At 40.8% G+C, this 12,771-nt stretch overlaps 1 protein-coding gene across 4 annotated transcripts in view; it reads left to right on the top strand.

Annotated features, from left to right (window-relative positions):
- Positions 1-12,483, top strand: part of ZFYVE28 (zinc finger FYVE-type containing 28) — a 152,455-nt gene extending 139,972 nt beyond the window's left edge. For all 4 annotated transcript variants that reach the window (XM_017820793.1, XM_017820792.1, XM_017820791.1 and 1 more), the window contains 2 exons: positions 9,133-9,236; positions 10,180-12,483. In XM_017820793.1, coding sequence (XP_017676282.1) covers positions 9,133-9,236; positions 10,180-10,311 — 236 coding nt within the window. In that variant the 3' untranslated portion in view covers positions 10,312-12,483. The remainder of the gene's footprint in view (positions 1-9,132; positions 9,237-10,179) is intronic.
- Positions 12,484-12,771: the final 288 nt, after the last annotated feature.

The following is a 12,771-nucleotide window of genomic DNA, read 5'->3' as shown; positions in this document are numbered from 1 at the left end:
TAGCCAGTGGTCCTGCAGGGACTCTGCTTTTGGTAGCTGCACTGCCTCACTGGGAAGCTTGGGCATGTCTTCATCAGTCTCCTTGGAGGCTTTCTCTGGGAGCCTTCCTTGACTGGTGTGTAAGTGATTATGCTGTAAATATCTGCTTGTACAAACCACTACATCCCTTCTGACTGTGTAAACTAATGAGTATAGTCCACTGTTACTTGGCCTTCAGACTTGCTGATGGACAGGAATTTTCTGTATGCCAAAGAGACAAAGTGTGCTGGGGAGAAGGGAGATGAGCTCCATATTCCAAATCAGAACAAGTCACAGAAGGTCTGCAAAAAGGGATATCCAAAGTGGGTCGATTTGTTGAATTTGAGGAAACTGTAGAAATACCCATTCTATCCCCTCGCTTCCAATACATTCCAGACCCCTGTTCCTCAAGGTCACTGTAACACTGTACAGAACTTGTTTCTGCTGAGGCAGCACTGTTAGCTAATGGCATACATGATTTTGCTATCCCTAAGGCATTCAGCATGAGGCATAAACTTGCAGCAGGATTTTCGTCTTGGCAACCATGTGCCTTTACCCCTTGTAACACCTCCCCTACATATGTCATTTTTGCTGGCCACTGTGGAAGGAACAGCCCCTCACTTTGAGTGATGTTTGGGTGGAGGTAGAAGATGTCTAGTGGTTAAGGCAACCTTTGCTGCGTGAACATGGGTGCCCTATTTCTTGCAGCAAGCCTGATGGGTTTGTCCTCCAGGCCAAATCTGGGCCACGGGCCACCAAGAAGAGTACAGGAGTCACCGCGGTTATCCCTGTAAATGGATTCAGCACAAAGTCTGAGAGCATTGCACCAGTCTGTTGACATCATTGCACCAAAATTAATTACATCTTTTTTTTGCACATAATTTCTGTACTTCAGGTCACTCAATTATTTCAGCTGAAAGTGAAAACAATTTAAAGCGAAGGAGCACATGAGTAGCTCCTCCCTTCTGCCATTGTGGCAGAACAGGAGCATGTATCAAACTGAGAAGGTCCAGAAAGCTGCCTGCCAGGAAGGCTCTTTCCAATTATCAAGTAAATTCCTCCAATTGAAAGCACTGAATGTTTAAGATTGTATTCAATCAATGGTAATAAAAAAAAAAAAAAAAGGAAAGCAAGCCCAGCAACCTGAACAAATAAATGGTTTTAAGATTCTACTGAAGGTTTCAGCATCTACTCAGATTATGAAGATGAATCACTTGTTTTGTCAGATTTCTCATTCTTATTGTATATAAAACCCACCAGCTGGTCTGGGTCGTAAAACAAATATGAATGTTTATTATGAACCAGCTGACAGTGGCAAGGGTATAAGAGTTAAATCCTATGACCTTCTGAAGGTTGAAATAAAATAAACTACAGATTAATTGGCATTCCAAAAGAAAAGCGTTCGAAAATACAGATGAGCCTGTGGCGTCTATGTTCATCTTTGCTGTCCTAAAGCTCCAAGATTTTTTGCAGGGAAACATATGCATGTATACTTCATAGAGTATAAGAAGCACTGTATATTTATAGGGAGAGAGAATATAAAACAAATAAATTTATATTTTCCTAGAGTATAGGTTTCATTTATGCAATATTCCATAAATAATTTTTAAGTATAGTACAATTTCTTGCCCTGGTTGTATGATGGAGGTGACGGCCAGTGGAGGCAATGTGTTGTAAATAAACTCAAAGCAAATCATAGTGGCAGATGCTCAGAAGAAAGCAGGTTGGGATCTTTGCTGTCAGTGGTGTTTGCTCTGCATTGCAGTAACAGCAGAAGGGGCCTGTGTCCTGGGAACTTTTACGGTACTACCTTTCTCCCTCATGCCCTGGTGAGCTACGAGCCAGCACAGGTTTTTGGGAAGCTCCTGATCTCCAGCTTGGACAAACCACTGGTAGATAATAAACTGACCAAGAAGTTTGCAGGGGACTGAGAGTGGGCAGCACGGGTCACACACAACTGAAACAGAACCTCCACGTTAGAAAATAAAATAATAAGTAATAAAACTACTCTTAGTTAACCTAGTATAAATGCATCCCTGCCAGGACAGAGCTGTGTCATTCTTAATATGTAGTACAGTTTTAAAAAAAATAATCATTGGGGAAGTAGAAGTTTGATGTCTTTCTGCCATTTATGCATCTGGGATCATGTTTCTAGACCCAAAAGAAAACTTGCTTTGTATTTGCCAGCAGGTTCCCATATATATACATATATGTACACAGAGCAACTTCTGAATTTTTTGTCTTCATAAGTATTTTTATGTTTTATTAATTTTTAAATGTTATCTAGCATAAGTCCCTGCTCACTGTATTTGAGAGCATTATGTTTATCCTTGTGAGCTTGGTGATTTTAATAGTGAGCTTTGGCAAATCTGAGTTTTGACCATACATGTATTTTGGAGTAATTTATTACTCAGGAGGATTGATCTGTTGCAATTGGGGGAATGTGCACATTTTTAATTATTCATTTCATGAAGTTAAAGGCAGGCTAAGAAAACGAGTTAAGCTTCTTGTCTAAGAAAAAGCAAGAAACTTAGAAATCTGAAGATTTTTCTCAAGGAAACCAGAAAGCATTATGAAGCTGTTGGTATTCCATGAAAATACTTCCTATAGCATCTCATCTCTCTCTGCAACCATACGTGCATTTTCATTCCTTATCCCTTTAGCATCTGCACAGAAGTGCCTTGCTTGCTACCACCTAGTTATAACTCCAGACATAATGGATTTGCTGTGGCTGCCAGTACAAATACCTGTTTGTGCCAAGTGGTGTTAGCATCTGTTTGGTGCACAACAGCACACTATTTCACCCTGATCCCTTTGCAGCCCACCTACTTCAGTCTAGTCACAAGTCCCTACTACTCCCCAACCAGCAGCACAAGCACAGTTCAGCAGTTTATAGTCCCAGGGCTCAAGATCTTGTTCTTGTTGCAGTCAGGGTCGAGAAAACCCACTCATTCTCCTGTATGAGCAGATTCTACTCACTGTGACTCTAGAATTAGCTGTCAGCCCTAGCTGAATACTTCAGGGGTTTTGTTGTCTTCTACGCACCTTGGGTAACTCTTATTATTTTTAATAATGACCAGCAACACTTTCTAAGTGAAACAAGTTAAATTGTTGCCACAGTTCAGTGGCCAAACGTGTTCTGTCCACCTGACTTTTTACTTTTCCCTTACTCGGCAGCTCTGCTTACACTGTGCGAGAGAAGAACCTAGCATCAAGTTTCCATATGGAGGCAATGTTTTCTAATCAACTGAACATATTTAATCATGCATGCAGAATTACAGGATTTTTACGGGTTTTAGGTTGTAGTGCAATAATTTGATCTGACTTGTGTTTTAAGAATTTGCTCAGAGCTTTTTTCCCTTCTCAAAGACTATCCCTGTTTGTTGGCAGTGTGTGGAGCTTGTTGAGACTTCCTTGCAGTACTTAGGGGAAAACATCCCAGATGTTGATAAGCACAGGCTTATTCAGCTCCATAATCTCATAACTGGGATTTTGATTAGGTTTGAAAATTTTTGTCCTGAAAATACATGTATTGAGTGTTCTGGTATGTCATATGTAGATCTACATTATCAATTTTTTTTCTATTCTGTAATGGTTGTGGCTCTTACAGAGAAGACTCCAAGTAGTGGTTGTATGGAAGATCCAAGACTCTGGTCCATGTGATTTAAAGTAAAAATTTGAACCATATCTCAGTTGAAGTCAGTGTTTTCTATAAGAGTTGTTCCATTTTTTGTAAATAATTATTTTGCCCAAAGAACTAATTGCTGATCATGTACTAGGGCAGAATGTACACAGGACATCATCATTCAAGGTCATGTTAAATCGGGCAGAGCAGAGGCTCGAGCCCAGGTTTGCAAAGCTCCATGCTTTGGTGAAAGCTTTCTAGATTTGGACTGAAATTCCATCCTAAGAAATCCATTTGACAAGAGCTGAGGCTAAGAAGTCTGTACCTCTTTTCTCCCTCACCCCCAAAATTTTCATCAAATAATATTGTTTAAGCAGAAAATTTATAGAAAAAATTTCAACCTGGTTGTAATGAACACTGAGCAAGGGTAAAGATTACTTTGGTACAATTGCCTGTTAGGAATCTTTCATCAAAGTCAGAAATTGCCCAAAATTACGTGTGATGAGGGACAAAAAAGGTTCATCTTGCTTGGCAGTCAAGTGAGGAGTAAAGTCAAGTCATCTTAGTTTTCTACTTTCCATGCTTAAAACTGTGAGAATTTACAATTCCTGCTTTCATCAGAAGAGCTACAGCAAGCCCATCTGACCCTTTTTTCAGCTGTGAGGGTAATGCACTGTGACGGCTGCAGTGGTGTAAGTTCCACAGGCTGCTGTAGGAACAGCCCTCCTAAGGTTAGTTTGGTAGAGGTATAATCGGGGGTTTGCATNTACACATCAGTGCAGGAGGAGCTTTCAGCTGGAGTCCTACATTAGGAATACTTGATAAAAACAAAAGATGTAGGAAAGGGTATTTTCTCCGAATTGTCTGGCCCTAACACAAACACCACCACAAGATTGGGGTTTAGCAGCTGATCTTCAAGAGAGAGCTGTGGTATGCATGTTTCTGATTTGTTTTCTACCAGAGTATAGATTTGCTAGACTAGGCCTTCTGTAAGCCTCAACAACCTTTAGGATTGTTTACCTCCCCTTCCCCTCCCCTCCCCGCTCTCTTGTGTCTCAGCACCACTAAATGAACTTTCAGTTTTCTGATCTAATGTTGTTTCAATGCACACCATTGATGGATCCAGGTCCAGGCTCTCTTCCTCTTGTGTTCTGAGGCAGGGAAATGTTCTCCTTGGTTTTCTAAGGTTAGATTGGCCTGCATTAAGACTATTGCACATACTTAAGCAAAATTAATTCACATGTGTGCTTTTTGACAGTTTACAGTGTCTATGATTTTTTTTCATCATGACTAGGGTTTGCTTAAAGCTTCAGCATCTGGGATTTATGTGACTTAACTTCAAGAGCAGAAAACACTTTTAGCTAATGAGGTGGCATAGACATGTAAAGGTGAATTCTAAAAGCTACAGCATAACATTAATAAAAAGACAATAAAATTTCTTGATTTATGAGAAATTTTAATGCAAGATTTTTGACTACTTTAGAGCTGGGAATACTGTTTCTCCTTTTTAAATGTCTTTTTCAGTCTTCACACTATTTAATTTTATCTTGTGCCTTTTCTTTAAACTTGTTTCTTATTCATTTAAATACTTGTGTCTCTTCCTTTCTCTCTTTTTTTCTGTGCATGCTTTTAATATTTTCTTCTAAAATTTATTTCTGTACTCTGTCTCATTAATCCCTTCCTTCCCTTCCTCCTCCTCTTTGATGTTTGTGCTATGGACTTCATCCGTTTCCCAGCAGACTTCTGCAAACTCTCATTGCATGATAAAGCAGTGGGCCAATTAGCCCATGAACAAGGTTTTCCCCCCGTTCCTTGTCCAAATCCCTGAAGCACAGGCAGATAATGCTTTAGAGACTGGATGTTTCTATTTGCTGCAGCATGCAGAGCTAATGGAGCAGCGTAGCCTGGAGAAGGACTATAATATAAAAAGCTCGTGGATGCAGTGCTGCTGGCCCTGCTTCCAGCACATCTTCAGGCTCATGCTTGGAGTTTAATTTGTGTAAGGCACTCTGCTCCTCACATTGAAGCTTTATCCCCTCTTGAGAGTGCTCTTCAGAGAATATTTCAAAAACCTGTTCTATAAAAAGCCCAATGACTCAATCGCTAATACATGTAAGTCGGAAAGGCTGCTCCCAAGGTTGAACGAGATGAGGCTGGTGAAGGGGACCAAGGAGTGGGATCCCAATTGCTGTAGGGGCTTTGCATGGACTCAGAGAGACCAAGTCATTCAGGACTTCATCTACCCTGCCAGGGTGAGCACTTTGGCTCCAATCCAGGATTGCATTTAACTTCTAAGTGCTTGCTCTCAAAGCTCTGTGTTCAGTGTAAGGACTTCTTCCGTCACAACTGGAAGCAAAGACGTTGGGGTAATGCCCCAAAGTTCCTCATTTCAAATGTCATTTCAAGGCTGCACCACTGTATGATTTCGTGCAAGACATTTCTCCCATGATTTGTCCCCGCACACTGACTGACTGTAGCTGGGTGATGAGGATTAAAGCAATTACATTTGTACAGCGTTTTGAATGTTAAAAGCCGTTACATAACCAAGTGTTACTATTTGGGGGTGTGCTGCAGTGCAGCAGATCTTGGTGCGAGCAGTTGGGGTGTTGGGAGGGCACTAAAGCCCTGAGGCAACAGGGCACGGGGCTGTGGAGCCCCATCAAAGGGCCTTACTGCTGATGAGTCACTGTCTGGGGAAAAATGTGCCCTTTAGCTCACTCTGCTGATGCATTGATTTAGTGAATCAGCTGATGTGACACCAACGTGGAGGCAGAGAGAGCCCCTCTACTGTGGGAGAATGCTCTGTAGAGAGGGTTGTGCTGTTCCTATACACTGAGTACCACTAAGTTATGAATTATTTTTAATGCAGTTATAAAAACAAAGTTTGCAGATTAATTCATCTATCAGTCAAGTAATTCTGTAACCATGGACTGTGGATTATATGATTGTTATGAGTCATTATTTATCAAAATTTGCTGTTTCCCATGGTTTGGGGTTTTTTGCAATTATTCTTTTTATTTACCATGGAGACAAATTCATGCACAATCAATTAAAAAATAACTTTTTCTGCGTTGGATTTCAAGGGCAACAACAGGAGAAAAAAGTGGGGTTGGGGGGAAAGGAAGGAAAAAAACCCCTGCCCTTCCACCCAAAAAAACCGAATCATACAAACAACCTACAACACAAACCCCAAAAAACCCCAAAAGATAAACAACTGATAAGAAAGCTGCTTTCTGTTGATGAGCGCCAGGGTCTTTGTGGTGGGATTGCATTACCTTATAATGTGTCTGGACTAATTGTGATCTGAGGGAGGGAGAGATTATGGCTCTTGCTGCCACAGAAGTTGCAGATCCTACAAGCATGCTGCAGTGTGTACAAAAAGGACCCGTGTTTTGTGGCTTTTCTGTGAATATTAAATTTAGTAGCTAGCTGAACATGGTAACCACACTACGATACATTTGATAAAGCACTGGTAGCAAAGTAGGCATCTACCAAATCTGCTTCCACCAGCTCTTCAGAGGGAGACCTGGTGGCACAGAGCCTCAACAGCTGCCTAAATTCTGCTGTCTTCAAAATCAGTGAGAATCAGTGGGATAGTTAAATCCCTGGAAATATAATCTATGTAGTCTAATGGCAAGTTTTAAATAGCAATATTGTTATTGGTTCTTTTTTTTTGGTTTTTTGGTTTTTTTTTGTTTGGATATATGTGAAAACCATCCTGCTCGGAGAACATAAGGATGCTCCAATGTCATCAGGCTTACCATGGTTACAGATCAGAGATTTCTGTAAAAGTGATACAAAGTTGTCAAAATCAACATCATAAACTGTTATTAGTAGTAGGTTTCACTGGGCAAGCTACATGTAGTAGCTAGGGAGGTTGCAGAGAAGGAAAAGAATTGGAAAGGAAAATTTCTTGGCTTCACTGTTTCTAATGCTTAGACTTAAGCTGGCAGTCCTTGCTGCTGAAGGAAAGCCTGCCTTTGAAGTAGGAATTTGTAGCCTTGTGTCCCCACAGAATGTTTTCTGGTGAATTGTTCCCAGGGATGAGGTGAAGCCTTCTATGTGCAATCCCCTTTTTTTCACCACATCGGTCATTTCTCTGCACACAGACTTCTGATTTTGTTTGCTGGCCCTGTAGTTGTAACCTTTATCAGACAGTTTGTTCACAAAGTGAAGGATTACTTCCTTAAACTTGTTCAACTTCTAAAATAGTTTAGAGGAGCCCATGAAAGCTGAGTGAAATTCTAAGTTCTCTTTGTTTTTATTAATCTGCTTTTTGAGCATTTCCTGCATTGAATGCTATGTCCTTTGTACTTTTAATTTGACAAATGTTGCAATTTGACAAAGACGTGAAAACTGGTCATGGTTATTTTTGAACAAAACAGTGGAATTTTCATTTAATTATCTTCTTTCTGCCTGTAGCTGTAGCCCTCTTGACCTCTGCATTAACTGCACCATATATTTTGTTCTTTGAGAATACATTTCTTGAGGCAGGGATCTTGCTTGTCAGGTTTATAAATCAGCAATTGCATGGCTTGCAAGCTGTAAATAATACTCTGAGGCAAACTGCATACAGTGAACTTGGGTAAATACATCCAGCAGTTCATGTTCACTGTGTCCATGGATTTCCTTCTGGATAGAACTTACTTTGCCCTCCATTAGATTTTTGCCACCTTAATTAAGCAATCAGCTATATTATTTCTACACTTGTAATTCTGGACTCTCCGAGGTCATGTCAGCCTGTTGTGAGCAGAAGCAGCTCAGCAGAAGTGAGCCTGACACCTTCTGCTTTGCCAAAACCAAATCATTTCCCTGCTTGGCTTTTATGAGAGGTTAGAGAGCTCACAGGAGACATAAACAACTGAAACATGCTGTTCGTGATAATGGGCGAATTCTTTCTCTACTAAGTCTTGCACACTCGATTTTGTGGTTTTGCCGTAGTTACTGGTGACTTCCAGTAAGAATCCTAATAATTTAGCAGATGGTAATCAGGCTCTGGGTTTATTACCTGTGGAGTTGCTTGTCTAATTGCAGAAAAGCAGTCAGCCTTTCTGTAGGGAGGGCTGAAGAGGCTGGGAGTGATCTCTGCTCTAAGCTTGTTTTGATGGCGAGTTGCATTGACCAAAATACCTGTGATCCAGCTCTGCTTTAATAGTCCCTTGTCTTCATACTTTATTTTGCTTATCTTCTTTTCCCTGCTATGTGCATTTATGTAAGATATATTTTGTAAGTCCAAAGCTGCTGTGCACTGTTTCAGTGCCTGCTGTGCTCTGCCCAGAGGTGGGTGCCTGGCAGAGATGGGGGGAGTGGAGCCCTCCTAGGCATCGTGAATTCACCCAGCTGCTGTTTGCAAAGCACCTTGAGAAACAGAGATGAAAGCAGCTGCTGTTATATTTTACTCTCCCTACTTCCTTGAGGATCTGGTAATCACATGTTTGGGTTTATTCCCTTTTGATTTATGTTCCCTTTTGTTGCTGTGTTTCTGACAGATCCTCCTGACTGGGTTCCAGATGAAGTCTGCAGCTACTGCACTGCATGCAAGGCTCCTTTCACAGTCATTCGCAGGAAGCACCACTGTCGGAGCTGTGGCAAGGTAATGACTCAGTCAGACATGTGAGAAACTATCCACCAAACAGAACAAGAAATTCATGTGTACCACAGAAACTCAGCTGCACAGCAAAATGTGTGAGCTTGGCCAGGGCTTTCAAGTCACAAGTGGTTTCGTGTATCTTGGCTGCCAACTCTCAGCTTACCTTTAGAAAGGGTTGGGGAGCGTTTTGACTTTTATACAGCAATAAACATTTGTCTGCTAAAGGCAGAATTCCCTGTTGAGATCCTAGAACACCCCCCACCCAAATGCAGAGTCACTCTGAACGACTGCTGCAAGCTTTAACGAGCCTGCACTGCCAGAGGTGATGCACGCTCAGCTCAGCTGCAGGGACAGTGTGTCCCTTTGCCTTCTTTCCAAACCTTTGCAGCATCACTGTGGTCTGTAGGGCTGCTGCTTTGCAAGTTTGTGGGGGAGGAAGAGGGAGCAAGGGAGAAAAAAAACCAGTCACGTAGCTCAGGAAGGAGAAATCTGCAATCCCGTTTCACTCGCTTGCTCTTGTACAAGTTAAAAAGGAAGAGGATGGTGAAGCTGCTTTCATTAACCTTGTAGTGGACTTGCTGGAGTAGGGACTTGGGAGATATTCACAAATATTCCCTTAGTCTTTCCTTAAAACCAGTGGAGAGAAACGATTCTTCGCATCTCTAGTGGAGCTGCTTTCCCCTGTGACCTGCAGAGCTGGACAGGCCTGCCTTGGCTACTGTCAGTGCTGGGGCACCGGCATCAGAGAGGTTGGGCATGGCCAGAAAAACTGGTCACTGGGCTAGGAATTGCCTTTAGAGGCTTTTTACTTGCTGTGCTGAGGAGGGTGGCGGTGCCAACACATGAAAGCCCAACACATACAATCTTCTCTCCCCTGTCTTGAAATCAGTTTTGTCCCATCCTGTTCTTCAAAGGAACTGAAGTGAAATTTCCTCTTGTTTTTCAGATCTTCTGTTCCCGCTGTTCCTCCCACTCTGCTCCATTACCTCGTTATGGTCAGATGAAGCCTGTCCGTGTTTGCACTCACTGTTACATGTTCCATGTCACTCCTTTCTATAGCGACAGAGCCAGTATCTGACATATTAAACTACTGGTGTGTCTTCTGGAGTCTTACACGGACTGATATATTTGACCTAAGCCAAGAATTAACTTGAAAGAGGGACCCCATGAGGGCACGTAGGCTTTGACATCCATTATTATAAATTTTGTACAGACAGTTTTTATTGCATTTTACTAAGCTGCTAAAGGGAAGTATGAAGCGTCTGTAGCTCTAAGGCTACAGTACAGTCTTCCATAAATTTATAACATTAATGTTACGATGCCATATGCAGAACAAATGCACTGTGTGGAAGGAAATAGGGCTCAGAGAATGGAACAAGCATCTCTGCTTATCTCACATGCTAGGAACAGAGTAGCCGGTTAACTAGTCCATCCCAGCGGATCAATCCCAAAGCTCGGACACTCCTGTGCCCACTGGAATTCCATCATGGCTGTGGGTATCAGCGCTCTCTCTCCTGCTGCTGTTTTTCCCACTACTAGATTTTTGCTACCTATGCTAGGATTAATTAAAGCAAATCTATTTCAAATCCACATCCAATATTTACAAAGGCAGAATTTTCTGTGAATCCCATAGGAAGGTCCTGAAGGACTGAAGGTCCTGGAGCAGAATATTTCTGTTGCCTTTCATTTACCAAGCAATAACTCCAAGTTGTCTTCTAAAAATTTTGACAACTTCCAGTTCCATATTTTGGACTTTTGGAAGTATTTATAATCTGAACTATTGATGCTAAATCCTGTTAATAAATGACATAGAGCTTTGGTTTCTATATCAGCATTTAAAATGTAACAAACTTCAGAGGAAATGGTTACCAAATAAATGAATTAATATTAAAATAGATATTTTTTTAAGACTTTGGCAGCAAAATTCAGTAAATGTTACAAATTATTTCTCCCATAATGAGTTTTTTAAATGGTTTTAAAAAGGCAAATGTGTAATGAGATATCCAAAAGGTCCTACAGAATGGTCAGCCAGAGAAGGGTACTTGTTGTCCACATTTGGCAGAGTAACCATGTAAAATATTGCATACTGTTACTTCACTCATGCTAACAACTCAGAAGACATTTGTATTTATTTGAAACACCAGGGAATAATTTTTATCTCTACTCGGAGAGGAAAGAAATAAGACTCACGTGGATTCATGCTATGATCTTGCACAAACTATTTGCAGTAAGAGCTCCCTGAGCACTGAGGTTTCAAAGGTACTTGGACATGCTTTGAGTTGGCCACATGAAAAGCAAGACAGTGTGTGCTGTGGTTACAGAGGAAACGAGATCAAGAGCTCTTTGCTGTGTCCCCTTTCCTGACTCGTGGTGTTACACACTGTGTTTCAAGGTGATAAATACAAAAAAGGATGAGGAAGTTGTTTGCGGTATCACGCTCGAGAAAGGTCATTCAAAATGATAAAGCAAAACTGGCCAGTGTTGAGTTTTTTTTTTTTTAAATATAATTTATTTATTTTGTGGGGACATTCCCTTTGTTCAGTGTTCAGTGTTAATGAGCCATATAAGGGTACAGCAGTTCGGCACTACTGTCATTTTGAATCAGATGAAACAGCTTCACTTAGTTTACGTGTAATGCACAAGCCTTATGATGCTGTTTGTAGACAATGTCAGCTATTATGTGTTATTCTCACCTTATTTATATTTTTTACTATTATTACTTCCCTGAAATCCTTCTCATGAAATCCTTGAGTTGGAGTGTCTGCATTCACCAGAGTTTGGAGAGGCGTGGGGTTGCATGATCGGTGGGAGATGGGTAATGTGGTGCGAGCAATGATACTTATTCAGGCTTAAATCTCAGGCTTCACATTGCAATGATTATTGCAGTTTTATTTTTAGGAAAAAAAAAACACAACAAATTTAATGCTTCTTTTATAGGATAAAAAAAATTGCAACAAACTTCAATTGTGAAATAAATATGCACAAAAAGTTGCTTCTGTGGAAAAAATCTTATTTAATGGACTGAATATTTATTTAAGCTTGTTTTTATTTTGTAAATGCTGTAATTCAGAATCATTTCCATAAATATGATATTTAAAGATCTCAAACACTATAGTTTCTTATGTAAATACAGACTCCTATTTCTCTTACTGAAAAGCACAATGACTATATCAATACTAATATACATTTGCCTCAAGGAAGACTTTCATCTTGTAATCTCTTCAGATAATTAAAGTGTCAGGACTTTCTACTTCCATGTGCTGGATTGCTCTTTCATTTCGGGGTATGTTTACATGGAGTGACAGCTGCCATCCTGTCAAACAAACCGGCCTCAAGTCTTTCTCACTTTGCAAGTAACATGAAAGAAAGGAGTTTACAAATTTGAAAATGGAAGTACAGAGAGGGGGGTGGTAAATCAAACCTGGAGTACCAGCCTGTCACTTAGCATTGCCTTGTGCTATCTCTCACCACCAGCTGAAAATCTCCCTTCCCGAAATATCTTGTGTCAACGGGCACTTCACACATCAGGCACTTTTGA

This window comes from Lepidothrix coronata, unplaced genomic scaffold, assembly GCF_001604755.1.
Source record: "Lepidothrix coronata isolate B3197 unplaced genomic scaffold, Lepidothrix_coronata-1.0 Scaffold85, whole genome shotgun sequence".
Taxonomy (NCBI): domain Eukaryota; kingdom Metazoa; phylum Chordata; class Aves; order Passeriformes; family Pipridae; genus Lepidothrix; species Lepidothrix coronata.
This window is presented reverse-complemented; position numbering and strand designations above follow the sequence as displayed.